This window comes from Heterodontus francisci, chromosome 30, assembly GCF_036365525.1.
Source record: "Heterodontus francisci isolate sHetFra1 chromosome 30, sHetFra1.hap1, whole genome shotgun sequence".
Classification (NCBI taxonomy): Eukaryota; Metazoa; Chordata; class Chondrichthyes; order Heterodontiformes; family Heterodontidae; genus Heterodontus; species Heterodontus francisci.
The window spans coordinates 3,326,490-3,347,888 of record NC_090400.1 but is presented as its reverse complement, the minus strand read 5'-3'; the positions used below and the strand labels follow the sequence as shown (position 1 = coordinate 3,347,888).

The 21,399-nt window shown below is 41.5% G+C and overlaps 1 protein-coding gene across 8 annotated transcripts in view; it reads right to left on the bottom strand.

Annotated features, from left to right (window-relative positions):
- The window catches only part of LOC137346547 (protein CASP-like), a 734,295-nt gene that overhangs the window by 465,984 nt on the left and 246,912 nt on the right, over positions 1-21,399 (bottom strand). For 6 of the 8 annotated variants that reach the window (XM_068010023.1, XM_068010028.1, XM_068010027.1 and 3 more), the window contains exon 3: positions 5,840-5,887. The exons of the other annotated variants lie outside the window; for them this stretch is intronic. In XM_068010023.1, the coding sequence (XP_067866124.1) occupies positions 5,840-5,887 (48 nt within the window). The remainder of the gene's footprint in view (positions 1-5,839; positions 5,888-21,399) is intronic. 8 annotated transcript variants of the gene reach the window in all.

The following is a 21,399-nucleotide window of genomic DNA, read 5'->3' as shown; positions in this document are numbered from 1 at the left end:
AGAAATTTCTCATCTCAGTCCTAAATGGCCGACACCTTACTCTGAGACTGTGACCCACTAGTTCTAGATTCCCCAGCCAGGGGAAACACCCTCCTAGCATCTACCTTGTCAAGCCCCATCAAATTTTAATCCTTCTAAACTCGAGGGAATGTAGGCCTAGTGTACTTAATATCTCCTCATAGGAGACTCCACTCATCCCAGGAATCAGTCTCGTGAACCTCTGTTGCAGTCCCTCTACGGCATGAATATCCTTCCTTAGGTAAGGAGAGCAAAACTGTACGTAGTGCTCCAGGAGTGGTCTCACCAAGGCTCTAAATAACTGTAGTAAGATTTCTTTACTCTTATACTCAAATCCCTTTGTAATGCAGGTGAACATGCTATTTGCTTTCCTAATTGCTTGCTATACCTGCATGTTAACTATTATTGGTGTACAATAATAGTCCCCTGGGTCCATCTCCCTATCTAACAGATTTTCCACTTTGGATACTGTTTTGAGAGATAGCTTCTCAGGGGAATGCAGCAAGAGCCAAGTTCATAGCACCACGAGTGGCTCAACTGCACAGGACAGGAGGAGTGGAAGAGCTGTAGCGATAGGGGATTCTAACGTAAGGGGTACATTTCTGTGACCGAAAACGTGACTCCAGGATGGTATGTTGCCTCCCTGGTGCTAGGGTCAAGGATGTCACAGAGCGGCTGCATGATATTCTGAAGGGGGAGGGTGAACAGTCAGAGGTCGTTGTATACATTGGTACCGACGACATAGGTAGAAAGAGGGATGAGGTCCTGCAACAAGAATTTAGGGAGCTAGGCAGCAGATTAAAAAGCAGGACCTCAAAGTTGAACAGATGAATGCATGGCTGAGGAGATGGTGAAGGAGGGAGGGCTTTAGTTTCCTGGATCACTCGGTCTGATTTTCACAAAGGTGCGACCTGTACAAGTTGGACGGGTTACACCTGAACTGGAACGGGATCAACATCCTTGCTGGGAGGTTTGCTAGTGCTGTTGGGGGGGGTGGTGGTGGGGGGGGGGGTTTAAACTAATTTGGCAGTGGGATGGGATACAGAGTGGAGGTACAGTAGGGGGTGATGCACAGTCAAATATAGATGAGAAACTGAGTCAGTCTGGAAGGAAGAGCAAATATAGACCTGTTAAGGTACAAGTGAAAAATGCAAGGCTGGATTGCATCTATTTTAACGCAAGCACTCTTACTAGTAAGGCAGATGAATTGAGGGCGTTGATTAGCACATGGGATTATGATGTTATTGCTTTCACAGAGACATGGTTGAGGGAGGGGCAGGACTGGCAGCTCAATATTCCAGGGTATATATAAAATCGTCAGGCGAGACAGGGAGAGTGTAAAAGAGGAGGCGGTGTTGTACTGTTGATCAAGGAGTCAATTACTGCAGTAAGGAGAGATGATATCTTAGAAGGTTCCTCAAATGAGGCCATATGGGTCGAACTTAAAAACAAAAAGGGGGCAATCACTTGGCTGGGAGTGCACTACAGGCCTGCAAACAGTCAAGGAGAGATAGAGGAGCAGATATGTAGGCAAATCTCAGATAGGTGTAAAAATAATAGGGTAATAATAGTAGGGGATTTCAACTTCCCCAATATCAACTGGGATAGTCTTAGTGCAAAAAGCTTAAAGGGGGCGGAATTCTTAAAATGCATACAGGAGAGTTTTTTGAGCCAGTAGGTAGAAAGTCCTACAAGAGAAGGGGCAGTACTGGACCTAATCCTAGAGAATGAAGCCAGACAAGTGGTAGAAGTGTCAGTGGGGGAGCATTTTGGGGACAGTGACCATAACTCTAAGATTTAAGGTAGTTATGGAAAAGGACAAAGATGGACCGGAAATAAAGGTACTGAATTGGGGGAAGGCCAATTTCAATCTGATAAAACAGGATCTGGCCAAAGTGGACTGGGAGCAACTGCTTGTAGGAAAGTCTACATCAGACCAGTGGGAGCCAAAGAGGCAATAGTGAGAGTGCAGAGCCAATCCAGGGAACCCTGGATGTCATGATAAATAGAGGATTGGATCAGGAAAAAAAAGGAGGCTTATGGCAGATTCAGAACGCTGAGAACAGCAGAGGCGCAGTGGTTAGCACCACAGCCTCACAGCTCCAGCGACCCGGGTTCAATTCTGGGTACTGCCTGTGTGGAGTTTGCAAGTTACCCCTGTGTCTGCGTGGGATTTCTCCGGGTACTCCAGTTTCCTCCCACAAGCCAAAAGACTTGCAGGTGATAGGTAAATTGGCTGTTGTAAATTGCCCCTAGTATAGATAGGTGATAGGGAATATGGGATTACTGTAGGGTTGGTATAAATGGGTGGTTGTTGGTCGGCACAGACTCGGTGGGCCGAAGGGCCTGTTTCAGTGCTGTATCTCTAAATAAATAAATTAATAAAATAAAATGGGTGGTTGATGGTCGGCACAGACTCGGTGGGCTGAAGGGCCTGTTTCAGTGCTGTATCTCTGAACTGAACTGAAGTGTAGTGGAAACTTCAAAAAGTAATTAGAGCGAAGAGGGTACATGAAAAAACACTGGTGGGCAAGATAAAGGAAAATCCCAAGGCATTTTATAAGTATATTAAGGGCAAGAGGATAACCAAGGGAAAGATTAGGGACCAAAGTGGCAATGCGTGTGTGGAGCCGGAGGACATAGGTGAGGGTTTTAAATGATTATTTTTCATCTGTGTTCACTATGAAGAAGGACATTGTAGGTGCAGAGATCAGGGCGGGGGATTGTGATATAGTTGAACATATTAGAATTGAAAGGGAGGAAGTATTAGCTGTTTTAGCGGGCTTAACAGTGGATAAATCGCCTGGCCCAGATGAGATGTATCCCAGGCTATTATGTGAGGCAAGGGAGGAGATAGCAGGGGTCCTGACACAAATTTTCAAATCCTCTCTGGCCACAAGAGAGGTACCAGAGGGTTGGAGGACAGCGAATGTGGTACCATTATTCAAGAAGGGTAGCAAGGATAGACCAGGGAGTCTAACATCAGTGGTTGGGAAACTATCGGAAAAAATTCTGAGGGACAGGATTAATCTCCACTCGGAGAAGCAGGGATTAATCAGGGATAGTCAGCATGGCTTTGTCAGGGGTAGATCGTGTCTAACTAACTTGATTGAATTTTTCGAGGCAGTGCCTAGATGTGTAGATGAGGGTAAAGCAGTTAATGTTGTCTTCATGGACTTCATTAAGGCTTTTGATAAGGTCCCGCATGAGAGATTGGTTAAGAAGGTAAGAGCCTGTGGGATCCAGGCAATTTGGCAAATTGGATCCAAAATTGGCTTAGTGGCAGGAGGCAGAGGGTAATGGTCAAGGGTTGTTTTTGCGATTGGAAGCCTGTGACCAGTGGTATACCACAGGGATCGGTGCTGGGACCGCTGCTGTTTGTAGTGTACATTAATGATTTAGACGTGAATATAGAGGTATGATCAGTAAGTTCGCAGATGACACAAAAATTGGTGGTGTTGTAAATAGTGAGGGGGAAAGACATAGAATACAGGACAATATAGATGGGCTGGTAAGACAGGCGGAGCAGTGGCAAATGGAATTAAATCCTGAGAAGTGTGAGGTGATGCATTTTGGGAGGACTAACAAGGCAAGGGAATATATAATGGATGGTAGGACCCTAGGAAGTACAGAGGGTCAGAGGGACCTTGGTGTACTTGTCCATAGATCACCAAAGGCAGCAGCACAGATAGATAAGATGGCTTTTGGAAGGCATATGGGATACTTGCCTTTATTAGCAGAGGCATAGAATATAAGAGCAGGGAGGTTATGATGGAGCTGTATAAAACACTAGTTAGGCCACAGCTGGAGTACTGTGTACAGTTCTGGGCACCACACTATAGGAAGGGTGTGATTGCACTGGAGAGGGTGCAGAGGAGATTCACCAGGATGTTGCCTGGGCTGGAGCATTTCAGCTATCAAGAGAGACTGGTTAGGCTAGGGTTGTTTTACTTAGAGCAGAGAAGGCTGATGGGGAGACATGATTGAGGTATACAAAATTATGAGGGGCATTGAGGGTTAGATAGGAAGAAACTTTTTCCCTTAGTGGAGGGATCAATAACCAGGGGCATAGATTTAAGGTAAGGGGCAGGAGGTTTAGAGGGGATTTGAGGAAAAAATTTTCACTCAGAGGGTGGTTGGAATCTGGAACGCACTGCCTGAAGAGGTGGTAGTGGCAGGAACCCTCACAACATTGAAGTAGTATTTAGATGAGCACTTGAAAATGGGATTAAAATAGTAGGTGCTTGATGGCCAGCACAGACACGATGGACCGAAGGGCCTGTTTCTGTGCTGTATAACTCTATGACTCTACAATGGCACCCAGGTCCCTCTGAATATCAACATTTCCCAGTCTCCCACCTCTTAAAAAATATTCTGCTTTTCCATTTTTCCCACCAAAGTGTATAACTTCACATTTCGTCACATTATATTCTATTTGCTCCATTCTTCCCCACTCACTTAACTGTCGAAATCCTTTTGCGGCCTCTTTGTGTCCTCCTCACAGCTTAGTTTCCCACCTAGCACTGAATCATCAGCAAACTTAGAGACACCAAAGAAAGGTTACTGCAGCTATGACTGAGCTCCAAGTCATAAATAAACAGAGAAATAAGTCTGAATATCAGAAATAATGATGGAACAAACTGTAATAATAGTAGTTACAACTTACAAAAATTCTATACATAAATAATTAACAAGAGAATGAATGCTAGAAACATAGAAAACAGGAGGACTAGGCTATTCTGCCCTTTAGGCCTGCTCCGCCATTCAAAAAAGATCATGGCAGATGGTATAATTCAGTACCCTGTTCCTGCTTTCTCCCCATATCCCTTAATCCCTTTGCCATTAAGAAATATATCTATCTCTTTCTTGAAAAAATTTAATGAATTGGCCTCCACTGGCTTCTAAGGTAGAGAATTCCACAGGTTCACCATCCTCCGAGTGAAGAAATTTCTCCTCATCTTTGTTTTAAAGGGCATACCCCATATCCGGCGACTATAACCCCTGGTTCTGGACTCCCCAGCCATCACGAACATCCTCCCTGCATCTAGCCTGTTAGAATTTTATAGGTTTCTATGAGATCCCCTCTCATTCTTCTAAACTCTAATGAATATAGGCCTAGTCGACCCAATCTCTCCTCACACGTCAATCTTCCCATCCCAGGAATCAGCCTAGTAAATCTTCTTTGCACTCCCTCCATGGCAAGAACATCCTTCCTCAGATAAGGAGACCAAAACTGCACACAATTTAAATGAATTCAAATGAATTTAGCATTTTAGGAAACTCAGGAACATAACCAAACCAAAAATACTAGGAAAGCCAGAAGTAATGCTGTGTTTACTAGAACATTGCTTTGTGACATTTTTCACGGTTCTACATTAAAATATAAATGTCTGAAAAAGCTGGCAATGCACACGATTACTGTTACAGCACTAATGTCACTATTAATTCTAAATATAGCACTACTCTGTTCACTGTAGGAAGGGGAGCTCGGACTAAACAGTGAAATCATTTTGATTGCAAGTTACAAACTTGGGAAACTTTCTTGCAGCCTCAAAGATAATTATTGTTTTTGGATCAGCACCTTTAAACATATTTCAGAAGATAGTAACAATACTGTGGAGGGTTTGAGGTTTTAAAGTAAATGAAACAGCAAGACATAAAAGCCTGCAAACTACATGACAGTAAAACCTTTGAGGTTAGAAATGGCTATATTTAGAAAATTAAAACAACTTTAAATGATACCCTACAAACACCAAAAAGGTTCTGTCTCTTTAAAACAGTGTACTTTTTTTGGCCTTATGAAAACTGAAATGAGACGTACCTCTGCCTGGAAACTCTTCAGTAATGGTGCCACCAGTTTCCTCAAGTCCTGTGGTTGGACAGGAGTGGTGCAGGGGGTGGGGGGTAGTAATCAACGAGGGTAGGAAAGATAAAAGAAAAACAGTTCATTAGTAAAACAGTGATGAAAAGATCCAATCTGCTATATAATTGGTCATCTTCATCTTGTATTAGGTCATATTTGTCAAGTTATTATACAAGTAACTGTCTGAAATAATGTTACAACGCAATACTCCAGGGGGAAGTAAGTTCATTGTCAGTTTTGTGTCTCATAAGCTTTAAAACCATGTAGTGGGCTGCTCCAGTTTAATTTATAAAGGCAGTGTGTGCTTCCGCCAAACAGACAGTAGGTTGTAGGTTTGATTATGCTGAATTAGCTGATCTTAACAGGAGTGCATTACAACTGGCTTTGGTATTCCTGGCCTACATGTGGGTAAGTCAGCTAGGGTTTGGTGACCTCAGCTAGAAAATCTGCATGTGTGTACAGGACAGGATCAGGCCCGTCTGTGATGTCCTCCACGATGGAACAACCTGTTAACGCTCTGAGCTCACACATGAAGAATGTACACTTGCACAAAGGATTGAAGTATGCCTAATATTATATGCCAGCTCAAGTTAGTGCCTTTGGAAGGAGAGAAAACTGGAGAAATAAAAAATATCACTGTTTGGATTGACACCATCACAGAAAATCATAATACTGCCCTCCGTCACATTCTGCAGCTCCATTGGATGTTAAATGTGCCATATCATTGCAAATTCTGTACAGAACATTCAAATAAATAAATAAAAACATTTTCTGTGATTGGAAAGAGCATTTTCTTCTGCTCCAAGAGCCAGGTACGGTACTTTGCCCCCACTGTATGTGCAAGCTAATAAACAGCTTTTCATCTGTTTTTGGAATTTACAGAACATGCATTAACCAGCTGTGACTTTGCTTTACAATTCCCCAGAACATTACAAATGCTAACTGTTCCTGAAGACACACACGACTTTGGTAGACAACAGAAAATTTGTCCCTTAGTTCTGATCTAAATAGATTATTCAGCATTTTGAGACCTCCCATTTCTTTCATTTTTGTGGCTCTGTGTCATTACAGGCTGTAAATTACTCATTTCAATGCAAGGTATTAACATATGATTTCCATTTACAAATCCAGGCAGGTATTAAGAAAGTTTAGTTTAAGTTAATTTTATGCAAACACATGCCTAACTAGTGCCTTGTTAGGATTTTTTTTTTTGTTTTGCTGTTTTTCACCAATAGGCTGTTTCACATAGTCAGCCATTGTCTTACTCCACAGCTTCCATTATATTCACTATAGTGAAGCTGCCAAAAATTAGTAAAAGAAAACATTTATTAAAAATCAATTTAAATTCCTGAGAAGCTTTTCATTGAAAAAAAAATGTTCTATAAACAAGTAATTTAGGATTAGCAGTTTATGCAAAATGAACCACTCACATTGTACCCATTATGCTTGCAACTTCTCCATCTCAACATCAATGGTGGTTTAAATTCATTCATTATTTATTGCAATGCATGAGAGTAAGAGCTAAACGAGGATAGAATTGGTCAGTTAATAGGAAAGGCAATGGGAAGCGGACGGGAACTGAAGTGGACGATAAATGAGGAATATGGAATGCTCTCAAGTCTATCCAATCCAGAGGTCAACGCATGCCATTCAACTTTGCTGATTTTACCTTCATCTAGCTGCATATTCAATCATTCATGCCCATCTGGTGAAAGGAAAAGTTTTCTTGCAGCTTATCCAAATTTTATAATCAGGGCGAAAAGAAGTGTGAATGAACTAATAGGGGTTCCAAATAGAGGACCAAACATTAACATTATTTCATTCTCAAAGGGACAGTGTCAGATATGATTCACACCATCAATGAAACGGATGAGTGGCATGAGAGTGTTCTATCCTTAATTTAAAGTGTCTTGGGCAGAATAACGTTTTTATTTGAGAGCTGCTATCCTGCTTCTTCTGCAATTGAACTTTAGAAACGGTCTGTCATTATACAATTGATGTTGAAAGTAGTAGAACTCAAAATAGCAGTACTTGGGAAGCTAAATGTCAATGGTGGGGGACTTGTTGTTTTTAATATTAATTTAAAAAAGAAAAAATAATGTGACTTGTCTTACTGAATGTTTTGGAATCACTAATAATGGTGGACAGTCTATGGACGCTGTCCATAAGGACTTACAGAAGGCTTTTGATATGACTCCACACAAGAGACTATCAGCAAAAATAAAAGCACATAGAATTGGAGGTAAACATGTGGCATGGGTTAGTGAGTGATTGGTTAGGGGGTAGAAGACTGAGAGTAAGGATAAAGCAAATCTGCTTCAGTTGGCAGAATGTGACAAGTAGTACTCAAACATGAGTGAGCACAAACTCCAAATGAAAGCAGGATATAGAATGATAGAATCAGAGAATAATGCAGCACAAAAAGAGGCCATTTAGCCCATTGTGCCTGTGCTGGCTCTTTTGTAGAGCTATATAATTAGTCCCCCCTGCTCTTTCCCCATAGTCCTGCACATTTTCCCCTTTATCTCAAGGGGTCTGGAATATAAAGGGGAGAAAAAATTGTGTTTCAACTACACAAAGTCTTCATCACACTCCATTTGGATGAATATGTCCAGTTCTGGCCACCACACTTCAGCCAATTCACCAGAATGATACTGGGGCTGAGGGGGTTAAATTAAGAGGACAGACGGTATAAATTTGGCTTGTATTCCCTTGAGTTTAGAAGATTGAGGGGTGATCTAATCGAGATGTTTAAAATGATAAAGTGATTCTATAGGATAGATGCAGAGTAATTATTTTTTCTGGTGGGAGAATCCGAGAATTTTTGAATTAGGTTTAATTAGAATGGCTAGGCTATTCAAGACTGAAAAATGAAGCATTTTTTCACACAAAGGGTAGTGGAAAGCTGGAATCCCTCCCCCAAAAGGCTGTGGATGCAGGTCAATTGAAATTTTCAAAACTGAGATTGACAGATTTTAATTCGGTAAGGGTATCAAGGGATATGGATCAAAGGTTGATAAATGGAGTTGATGTACAGATGAAGCATGATCTAATTGAATGGCAGAACAGGCCCGAGGGGTTAAATGGCCTACTCCTTTGCTATGTTTCTATGAAAACACTGCAATAATCCCTTTCAAGCATTCTTTCTTTTTTTTTTACAAACAATACAATAACTGTATACTGATTGCCAATGACAGCGCGTAACATCAAGTCAGAGGAAGAGACACACAATTTGAATGTTTGCGCTTCTCAATTTAAATGGAAAATGTGACATGTGTATGTTACACTGTGTGCCCAAGGAAGCAAACTATAATCTCCCAATTCAGTGCTGTCCCAGACTACTTGTGCGCGAGGCGCAGCCTATATGTTTCCAATATACTTCAATCACCCTGTCTATAAAACATTCAGTCTCTGCCGTGTCTAGGGTTCATAGGCTGACCTATCTGTGTCTCTTATCTGATTGGCTCTGACCTACAAGATGGCTTTCTCTCCAGTACACAGTCCAAAATATTGGGCAAATGTTTATCAGTAATAACTATCCACTACATTTTTGATCAACTTTGCTGACAATATGTTCTTTTCATTATCCAGATGCACTTTGGCTAGCAAGTGTTCCTAGATTCAATACAGTGGAGATAATGAGATGCAGTGCAGTTGCTCCTTCTTTGGTGACATCATTAGCCCAGCTGTCACTTTCTATTTATGAAGTGGCCTGTCTCACACACACACAATGACAGGCCTCTACTGGCATCTCACCTTTTTGCATTCCCACATTCCTCGTTATTCTGAACGGAATAATGAGAGACCAACACCTGGTGCCGCTCTGGATTCATTCAGCCAGCTACTGTAGTGCCTCAATCTGAACAACAAAGGCAAGGAAGCCAAATAGCTTTCAGCCCATACTTTTGTACAGTACAAATTGCTATTTATAATTTCACTCCAGAAGCTCCATGGGATTGAAAAGACTACAGCTCAGTTGTGTGTAAAATTCAAAATGATCTACTGATAGCATTGCGCTCACGAGAGTCAAATCTGCACTACAAAATTGAGAATTGCAATGTTTTAAAGCAATCTTTTTTTTTAAACTTGTGGATATGAAAACAAAATCAAGAAAGACAGCAAATCTTTTTTATAAATCATTTAATGTAAAAAAAACACAAAAAAGGAACACTTCAAATCTGAATCTTTTTCTAATTTCCCAGTATGCACGGCACAAACGACAACAAATTCTGAAACTGCTTCATAATACATTCTTGTACCATGTTTTGGAAAGTGTGTACCTGTGAGTATCATTTCAAAACTATGGCACAGATTACCATCACAATGAAAACTGAAACTTGCAGAGTAGTAAGTAGGCGTTATTGACTGTGTACAGCTTGGCTCTTATACGACTTATTTCAAGACTTGTCATGAGTGAAAACAGGCAAACATCAATAGGGACTATCCAAACCGTTCTTGCTCATCTCAATCAGAAAGATGCTTTCATGTAGTCAACACCGTGCAATTAGTTTTCCAGTAAATCTCCTGCTGTGTTGGAAGACCAGTGGTAAGAGTGCTTACAAAAGGAAATGTACTGTTCATTAATATCTCACATGTAACCACAAAGGTCAACTAATCCCTAAATTCAATCTCTGTTTACCAGCACAAACAGAAAGCTTCAAATCAGCACTAGTACAACAAGATGTACCTCAGTTTAGGTCTTGTGACAAGGAGAATTTAGGTAACTGCCATTATAAAACAGCAACACACTCAGGACAAAATGTTTCCCTCCAATACCAGCCAACAATTTTAACCCATTCTTAACATTCCCTTTACACAGGGAAAGCTATTTTCAAAGTGAAAGATTTCCACTTACTGACAGACTTGGTGTTTAACTCTATTGCTACCAGATAATGTTATACCGCTTGCTATTGTTTCTAAGATAAATTTCATAAAAAGATGTTTATATCAGGATCAGATTAGCCATCATGCAGACCACAAGATGAACAAGGATCCCACAAGATTTCAACCACATCCAAACTGGACAGCTCATTATTATTCTTTCTTGTCTTCTTCAGCTGCATGCTATTTTGAAAAATAGACCTGTGCATCGCCACTTTCCAAATGTAGCAAATAGCCCAGTACAGGCAATTTGCAGTTCTGTTGAAAAACTGCAAACAACTTACCAATTTAGACATGATTTTAAAGAATATACAAATTAACACTAAGATAACACCTTTACAGACTCTTAACCAGAGGTTAATTTCATTACTTTACCATAGTCTTCATAGATCTTGCACAATCCCTGTAAAGCAGGGATTCTCAAAAGGGGGTCTGCGGTCCCCTAGGGGTCCATGGGAAGGTTTCAAGGGGTCTGCCAAAAATAACCAGAGAATGTATCGAATGTGGGCCTTGCGCAAATCGCCTATGCCTCTATCTCTAATAAATTTTTAAACCCATGCTTGAGCGACACGGCCATTTAATGCAGCCAACAGCCACAAACTGAGTTTCCCCGCTCACAGCTACGACATGTCACTGTACCCCTCACCCAAACCTCGATCTAGTACCATGCCCCTCAACTGAGCCTCAATCCGGTGCCCAGCACCAGCAACAAGTTTCACGTTCAGTAAGTTTTAAAAAAAAGTAATCTGTTTAAATGTGCAACTAACTTTTATACAGAAAAAAACCTGTGTTGTGTTGTGTTACAATCATCTGAGAAATTTTCATAACATGGAAAGGGGTACTCAGAAGCATAAAGACCGAGAACCTCTCCTATAAAGTAGGGCAAGGAAACTTGCTCCAGCATCTACCAATAAGGTAACCAGGATCAAGAGCGTCTGTAGAGAGGTGCAAGGCAAATTCATGAACAGCACGGTTAATATTACAAATTTAACGTGTACTTGTGCAGTCTCAGCATGTGCAATGTGCTTAATTTCTCAGAATAATTCCATTGTAATTTCTTTAGCTTCTAGCACTTTTTTGATCAGTAGCTTTTACATGGTATTTACAGCACCGAATCAGGCCAGTGGGCCCAACTGGTCTGCACCAGTGTTTATGCATCTCACCCACCTCCCACCTTCATCTCATCCTATCAACACATAATAATCATTTGGAAGAGCAAGCCTTACTGGGGTAAAATTTATGAAGGATTTCTTAAGCACATGAAAATGAGAAAAAAATTGCGCACCTATTGTAGCTTTTATTTAATGCTCTATAAACTTGAAAAGTATGTTAAGCAGGCAGAGAGAGAAAGAGAGAGAGAGATAGTGAAAAATGAGAGGGAAGTGGGGAGGGGAAGAAGGGAAAGAAACTTTTGAATTTCATGTTCATTAAGTTTTCAAAACCCCATCTGAATTTTGATGCCAACTAATTGTCTCATCTGTGTTTCGACAACCAGCTAATCGATTACACATGTAAGACAGAGGCCGAAATGTTACGCCACCCCAACAAACGGGATGGTGGCGTAAAATGGAGCAGGAGGCTTCCTGACCCGTTTCTGCCTCCGCCGCCCTTTACGTAAGGGGGGGGGGGGGGGGGGGGGGGTGGAAAACCGCCCGCCCAATCAAGGCCCTTAAGTGGCCACTTAAGGGCCTTCACCCACTTCCACGCAGATGTTACTCATGGCAAGTGGGCGTCCTGGAGCCAGGAAAAGCCGCCTGGGAAAACCAGGTGGCTGCTGATCACCCTTTGGTGGGGGGTGGGGGGGGGAGGGGAAGGTGGAGCTCAATGAGGCGGGACTTCCTCCCTCAAGCCTGGGGGCCCGAAAAATATGGAATGGATCCCCAGGCGAGACGGAAGCAGGTTCGCCACTGACCTTTACGTCAAAGGCAGGCTCCCGCCCGCCCACCATAAAATTCCATTCAGAGTCTCTAATATTTCAGACAGAGGAGGGGGAGAGAGAATTACAGTGTCTGTCCTCATTCTAATTTGATTCCTGTTTAAATAAATCACCGCATTTTAAAAGCCAGCAAAGCATCTTTGTGGAAAACAGATAGGGTAGGAATTAAAACAAGAAATGCTGGAAATACTCAGCAGGTCTTGCAGCATCTGTGCAGAGAGAAGCAGAGATAACGTTTCAAGTCAGAGACCCTTCTTCAGAACTGATAGGGTAGGAAGCCTGGATCATAGGAGGGGTTGGGAAGAATGGAGTGAATGAGTTTGGGAGAGGAAATGGATAGAAGATTCAGGGTGAGATAGGTGACAGCAGATCTAGGGGGAAGAGGAAGATACAGGGGTTGAGCGGGTAGTTCAGAGATGTAAGGGAAGTAGGAAAGTGAATGGGTAGACGGCAAGATAGGGAGAGACAAGATAGATGGACAATGGAGCAAAAGGTATGATTATCGGCTGCAAAAAATATAAATATTTCTTGCTGATTAATCCTTTATGGAGTACATCAACTGAAGAATTGTTATGAATCCACAATTTCTTCCAATTCTTGTAACACTATCACTAAACATTGAGAGACTGATTTTTTTCATCACACTGCAGAATGCAGAAGCTATATTTTAAAAATTCTTCAGTTTCACAGGACATGAATTTTGTATTTCCTAAGATACATATTAGCTTTTAATGATACTGTAACCAAAATGTTAGATGAAATGTATAAATTATTTTTGTTTTTCATGAAATTGGAATGATATATAAACCATTGGTTCTGAAACAGTTAAAAGCACAACCTTCAGACAGCTACAGCACACTGTTAGAAGGAAGTCATTAGGCACTTAATAAAGTACAGCTGCTCAATGTTTCAAATAAAGGGTTTAGGTCAAGGAAATACCATACTTCCTTTCATACAAACCCTTAAATATTGGCAAGTCTCATTCAATTGTCGGGAACATGGCTCAAACCAAAGCAGTAAATTTGCGTCTTAAATTTAAAACCCATATACTAATGTTGGAGGTCTACCGATTTTAATTGCTCCACCACTGATGGCCGCAGCTTCCATTGCCCAAGCTCCAGGCTCTGGAATACCCTCCCTACACCTCTCCGCCTCTCTCTGTCACTTTCCTCCTTTAACATGGTCCTTAAAACCTACCTTTTTGACCAAGCTTTTGGGCAGCTGATCTAATATCTCCTTATGTGGCTTGGTGTCATAGTTTGATTTATAATGCTCCTGTGAAGAACCTTGGAAAGTTTTATTATGCACTATATATGTTGTCTATCTGACAGACAGAAAAGTACAGTAGGACTTCTGAAATACTGCTGTAATAATTTGTCTCATTCATTATTGGGATATGTTTAATTAATTTACACCTTTAATTGACAAAAAAGCTGACAAATCAGCTCTTTTTAAATAGTTTTTTTCATTTCATGGGGCGGCACAGTGGCGCAGTGGTTAGCACTGCAGCTTCACAGCTCCAGCGACCCGGGTTCATTTCTGGGTACTGCCTGTGCGGAGTTTGCGAGTTCTCCCTGTGACCGCGTGGGTTTCCGCCGGGTGCTCTGGTTTCCTCCTACAGCCAAAGACTTGCAGGTTGATAGGTAAATTGGCCATTGTAAATTGCCCCTAGTGTCGGTAGGTGGTAGGAGAATTGAGAGAAGGTGGGGATGTGGTAGGGAATATGGGATTAATGTAGGATTAGTATAAATGGGTCGGCACAGACTTGGTGGGCCAAGGGGCTTGTTTCAGTACTGTATCACTCTATGACTTTCTAATTTCAAGTGCACTATTTCAACACAATTAAAAAGGCATCAGAGAAAATTAAAAACTAAGCTTGTAAGATGCATTTTACAGAAAGCAAAAACCAAGCTGTCATGAGCGTCAAACCTAGGCTACCATATTGAGAAATTGGCTATGCTTTTTGTAACAATAAACCTAGGCTAACAAACTGAGAAATTAGCTAAGATTTCTGCAATAATTAACCTAGGCTAACAGACTGAGAGACTGGCTATGATTTCTGTTACAATAAACCTCGGCTAACAGACTTGAGAAATTGGCTATATTAGTTATGAGGGAATAAATCAATTATCAGAATAACTGCAGATATTGCAAACAATTCCAGCACTAACATGAAAATGAGAAGCAAACTGAATGAAAACACTGCATCCATCCGTTTGACTGTGGGCGGTATCTTAGCCTATGACAAATGATGCCCCAGTTTCTGGTAACAAGAATCTGTCTCAATTTTTGTTTACTGTATATCTGTTTTTCCTTTACAAAACTGAATGTGGTGAGCTGGCAGTTCCTCATCTATTAGGATGGAAAATATGAGGAACATGGCCCAGCACATGTTGCTGCTTATAATAAAGTAGTATAATATCAAAGTGTAAATCAAATCTATTACATTCAATTCCCATTAACTCAAGCCTGTTAACCTTATTGTGGATGAACGGATCTGCTACTTTCATAGAATTAAGACTCAGTGCGTGACTGGTAGATAGCCAAGATGTAAACAATGTACATGAGGTGACATCCAGAGATTATATCTCTGGATTCACATTGAACCTTTAGCTCCAATCCCACTCATGCAAAAAAATGATCAAGAATCAAGACAGACATCCTTGTTGCTACCCTACTCTGAACATGCACTTTTTCTAATGCTGTTGTCACATTACAAACATTTGCTTTTATAATGGGGGTAAGACTTCTAAGTTAGATGCTATAACTGCCAATTATGGTGTCCAATTTTTAAACCGCACAAGGTTGCGTAGGTTTAGAATAAAGCAAGCAAGTTAATGCAAATTTAATGCACAAAATTGAATTTTATTTACCTCCAAAAAAATGGTCAAAGAAACTGGATCGGCAGTAAATGAATGGAAACCTACACAAAAAGTCAACACATTTCTTGCATCATCATGACCAAATGCAAACAATGTGTTCACCACCATCCTGCATCCATAAATGTCTGGTATTTTATCCCTTGCCTGTCACCAATCTTGGTGAGGATGTTCGTTACTATGATTATATATGTTGGTAGTCCAATCTAGATAAGAGATATTAATGACTGTTCTATAGTGAAGCTGAAAGTGTTTAAAAGCCCCAACTATATATACACTGTAATTTGTTACTCTGAAAACTCATCTGCCTCTCTCCATTACTATTCTCAAAGGGCAAATTACAGTCAACTTTCGATACACTCGCTATCAATTTAAACTGACAATTCATATTTCAAACTCGTACTGCAACAACTAGACTAAGTAAATGTGAAATAGGTGCTTTTCCTCTACGATGATAGTTGTTTTATTTGCCTAAAATCCAGTAAGATACAGCAATGTTACCCTGAAAACCATCTACAACTCATGTAGACTTCAAAAACGATTGCAAATATTTCAGAATTAGAAGTTTTCTCGAACAAACTAGCAGGGTTATAGCACACAGCTATGCATGTGATCGATGAGTCAATACCAACTTTTCAGCTGCATTTCAATAGTGGGACAGGCACCCATCATGAGAAAGGCCGATTCCTGCTCAACCAATGGAAGTAAGAGATGAACCCATAAAATCTTAACATCCATGCAGGTCTTGGCTGACCAGAAGAATCACATAGGGGTAGATTCCATGAGTGCTTTTCTTAAGTGGCAAAAAAGAGCACTGTTGCATGTTGTAGTTGTTGCATAGCTAGGGCGGTATTGATAAAGTCTCGAAGTCTGGATAAGGTCAACTAATAACTCCAATATTTGCACATCTCTATTTAAACTCTCCACAAGCCTCTCTAGCTAGCATCCTTTGTGCTACTACTCTCTTCTTCCAAAGCCCATTACCATGTGACTGTTACATCATCATCACTACAGTGGGAGGGATTTCTCACTGTCTCCAACATTAACTTTCAGGTCCTTATACTACATCTCCCCCCGCCGTGCCCCCCCCCCCCCCCACCCAAGTCTTTATCCATATATTTCTTTAACATGTATACATTCTTGACTTTACCTACTACCCCTTTTCCTTCCCAAGTCTCTGATTTCACAGATTTAGTCTGTTATGAGGTTTCACAACTCACCCTGATCTTGTTCTAGTCTGAGTGGGATAATTAGTAATCTTCAGTGTAAGTCTTGATCGCTGACTTGGTTGATGTTTGCTAAGGATTGTAGCATTCTGTTTGATCTGGGTTTCTTCATCATCATCTAGTTCTTCCAAATAAATGATTGACTGTTGCTTCTGAGGAATAGGGATAATGTTTCTCCTATTTCTACATATGTTCCCTTCTGTTGTGTGTACCACATACAATCTCTGGGGATTACAGTACCTTCCCTTTCTAGGTCCCATATCCATACTCTCTGGCCTTCATTCAGTTTCGATAAGTCTCAGTGAAATCTTTTGCTGTAATTTCGAGTTTGTTGCCCTTCTATAAGAGTTTTCCCAGTCTCTTATTCTCTCATAGTCCCGGACATCCAATCCTGGAAGCAATTTTTTAGGCAACACAGGAAGTTGCATTCTTATCTTCCTGCCCATCAGTAACTCTGCAGGTGATAGTCCACACATCAACGGTGTAGACTGATAAATTAGAAGTGACATTGAAAGGTCTTCATTCTTCTTCAATAAGGACTTTATGGTTCTTACACCTCTTTCTGCTTCATCATTCAACTGTGGATAACATGGTGACCTTGTAAGATGCTGAAATCCCATTCCTGTCGCAAATATTCATTTGCAAACTATGGTCCGTTGTCTAACAATACTTGGTCAGGGGTACCATGCATCACAAATGTCTTGTAGAACTCTTATAAATGCTTCTGTTGTTGAATACAACCTTCTCACTTCTCTCGACATTGAGAAGTAATTAATGATGAGTATGTAGGACTTTCCATTGAACATGAATAAATCCATACCTAGATGTTCCCATGGTCAAGTCAGAAATTGAGGAGTTATCAGAGGTTCATGCTGTTCTGGTCTTTGTACTGCACGGATATGGCTGTTCTGGATCACATTTTCAATGTCTTTGGATATTCCTGGCCACCAAACTGATGATTGTGCCCTTACTCTGCATTTCGTTATTCCCATGTGGCCTTGATGTAGACGTTCCAAGATATCCGAGGCAAGTGAACTGGGAATTACTAGTCTGTCATTATAAACTAGCAAACTGTCGATGATTATGAAGTATTTTCTATATTCATATGAAGTTTTCACCATCTTCCCGCTAGGACACTCTTGGGGCCACCCTTGTGTGCAATACTGCCTTATACGAATATATTCTTCATCACTTTCTTGGGAGTGACGAATTTCTTGCAGTTTCTGTATTCTTGCCAGCCATTGTTGTGCAGTATACTGCAAATATGACGATCTCATCCACAAAATTCATGTCTTGTTATGTCGGATGGTCTACCGTCGTTCTTGATAGCGCATCAGCAGATGTTTGCATCTTTCCCTGGACGTTTATGGTATCATACGTGTATCTCATCAATCTTAAATGAAATCTTTGGATTCTTGGAGGCATTTTTTGCAATCTCCTTTTCATCCAACAAAGATACCAAAGGTTTATAATCTGTCTCAATGAAAACTCTCAATCCAACAATGTAACCAGAAAACTTCTCACATGCCCATGTGACTGCAAATGCTTCTTTTTCAATTACCGCATGCTATGTCTCTGTCTCGGACAAAGCTCTAGATGCATAATGTATTGGTCTGAGAGAACCATCAGGTTGCTCCTGGAAAAGTACTGCCCCTAACCCTGTGGAGGAGGCATCTGTCGCTATTGTTGTTGGTAGTGTAGGGTTATAGTGTGCCAAGATGTCCAGCGATATGAGCATTTCATTAATCTTCCGAATGCTTGTTCCTGATGCGAACTCGATCACCACGCTTGATCTTTTTTGAGAAATTGTCTTAGCGGTTCTGATACCTGCACTAAACGAGGTAGAAATTTGGCTAACAGATTCACCATTCCAAGGAATCCTTGGAGCTGCTAAACGTAAGTAGGAGTAAGGAATTCTGTAATAGCTTGTGTCTTCTGTGGGTCTGCCATTATACCTTTACTGCTTACTATGTGCCCCAAGAAACAGATTGATGGCTTGGAGAATTTGCACTTCTCATTCAGTGTTAGCATTGCTTCTAAAACTGCTCGACCTCTTGGTCATGTTCCTCTACTGACTGCCCATGGACCAGGATGTCATCGCGCGCCACTGTTTTGTTAAGCTACATTAAATCCAAACAGATACAAAGAGTACATTTTGTTTTGGAAAACGGAACCATAGCCGAGCACCACTCCATTGGTTTTGTAACAGGAGAAATGACTTCACTTCTGGTCAACTCTTCCAGCTGGTCTTGAACTTGGTTCATCAACAGGTTTGGTATCTTTCTGGGTGCAAAGATACAAACTGCTCTGGCATCTGTCTTGAGTCTTCTGAGACCTGAGAAAAGTTTCAGATAGTCTGCTTGAAAGCAACTGTTTATCTGTGACTGTTTGACTTCATCAATCTTCTTGATCAGATGTAGATCTAAGCACGCTTTTCTGCTTAGGAGGGAAAATTCTTGGTTTTGCATGACCTATAGGGCTACCATAATTTGTCTCCCTTTATATTGGAGAGTTGCTTGAAGCTTACCCTTCACTTTCAGTTGGGTCCCGCCTAGACCATGCAACTGTGAGTCTGCCAGTTGTAGACAATGTCTCATCAACCAAGGCTCTGGATCTGACAGAACTGTGACACTAGCACCTGTGTCTAAATTTGAAATTCGTTAGGTGTCCGTTTATATAAATGTCCAAAATCCTTGACTTGGGTCATTAATTTCTCCTAGGAAATCTCCTGGTTCCTTTTTTGGCTGAAAGTTTATGCACTTGATTCACCACTTTGTGTGACGTTCTTTTGCTTTGCAATTTTGAGCGAAGAGGTCTTGCTCTGGCATATTTTTCCGTAATGGCCTGGCGTTTTACAGTTGAAGCATTCCGCTTTACTAGCAGGACACTGCTCCTGTCTGTGGGTCTTCCTGACTCCACAGCACTGCCACGGTTTCCCAGTGGCATGTACCTTCTCCCGTATGTGTCTTCTTCTCTATAGATTGCCTCTCCGTCTTTGGCTTCAAGAACTGTAAAGTCATTGGATTTTTTCAGGCTGCAGAATGGCTCTATTTTGTCTTCTGACTTCTGCCTGTCGTAACCCTAACCTTACAACCCAGTTGGCTTGCCACGGTCAATGGGATTCTCTTAATGCGGTCAAACTACAACAGCGAAGGAAACGCAAACTCCTAACCTCGCTTCAAAAGGTGGGAAAAGAAGAAAAATTCTGAAGCTCACCTGCTGGAAAGTGAGAACAATGCTCGACTCTAGTGACAAGAGCTGCCCCCAACAACACTGAGCCCTGGTGGCCCACGAGCTAACCAGACTAGACATGGAGAATTGCGGCCCTGAGTGAGGTCTGCTTCTCAGAACGAGGCAGCCTAACAGAACATTATGCTGGCTACACCCTCTATTGGTCAGGTAGACCTCAAGGTGAACAACGCCTCTTCGGTGTTGGCTTCCTGGTGAAGACTATCGCCACTAAACTTTAAAGTCTGCCAATCAGCCACCCCGAACGCATCATGTCCCTGCACCTGCCCTCCAAGACCAGCAACATGCAACCCTCATCAGCGTTTATGCTCCAACCCTGAAGGCTAACGCTGCTGACAAAGATAGGTTCCACACAGATCTCCGTGAACTCATCCAAAATGCCCCTCCCAAGGACAAAATTGTCGTCCTTGGCGATTTCAACGCCAGAGTGGGCCGTGACAGCCTGGCATGGAAGGGAGTGCTAGGAAACCATGGAGTTGGAAACTGTAATGAAAACAGACGTTTACTCTTGGAACTCTGTGCAGAAAAGTAGCTGTCCGTAATCAACACCTTCTTTCAACAAAAGATTGCTTCAAGACCACATGGATGCATCCCCGCTCTAAATACTGGCACCTGATAGATTACATTCGGTGCACCAGTGTGACCTAAAGGACGTCCTGTATACTAGTGTCATGCCCAGTGCTAACTGCCATACAGACCACCGGCTTGTTCGTTCAAAGCTGAACTTCCAGTTCAAGCCTAAAAAAAGCCTAAACCCAAGAACAGGCCTAGAGACAACCCATCAAAGAAATTATGAGTCAGCAACCTGCAAACCTCATCTTGCAGAGATAGCTATCAAGCAACTTTACAGACTAGACTGGAATATCCTGATCTCACTGCTGATTCCACTCCAGAAGAACTCTGGGAACACATCAAAGCTGCAGTACTGGATACTTCCAACGAGGTCATCGGACCCAGCCCCAAGAACGGGAGCTTGTTTGATGAAAATGACCAGGAAATTCAAGTTCTGCTAAACATAAAAAGATCAGCTCATCAGGCTCACCTGGCTGAGCCGGCCAGGCAAGAGAAAAAGACAGCCTGTCGTCAAGCATGCAGCATCCTTCAATGTAAACTGAGGAACATCCAAAATGACTAGTGGATTGCACTTGCGGAAAAAAGTCAACTGTACACTGATACTGACAACATAAGTTTCTATGAAGCTCTAAAATCTGTCTATGGACCAGCATATCAAACCCAAAACCCCTTGAGGAGTGCCGATGGCAAGACCCTACACACTGATAAAGAGTCAGTTCTGCATTACTGGTCAGAGCACTTTGAAACTATCTTCAGCGCCAAGTGCACAGTGCA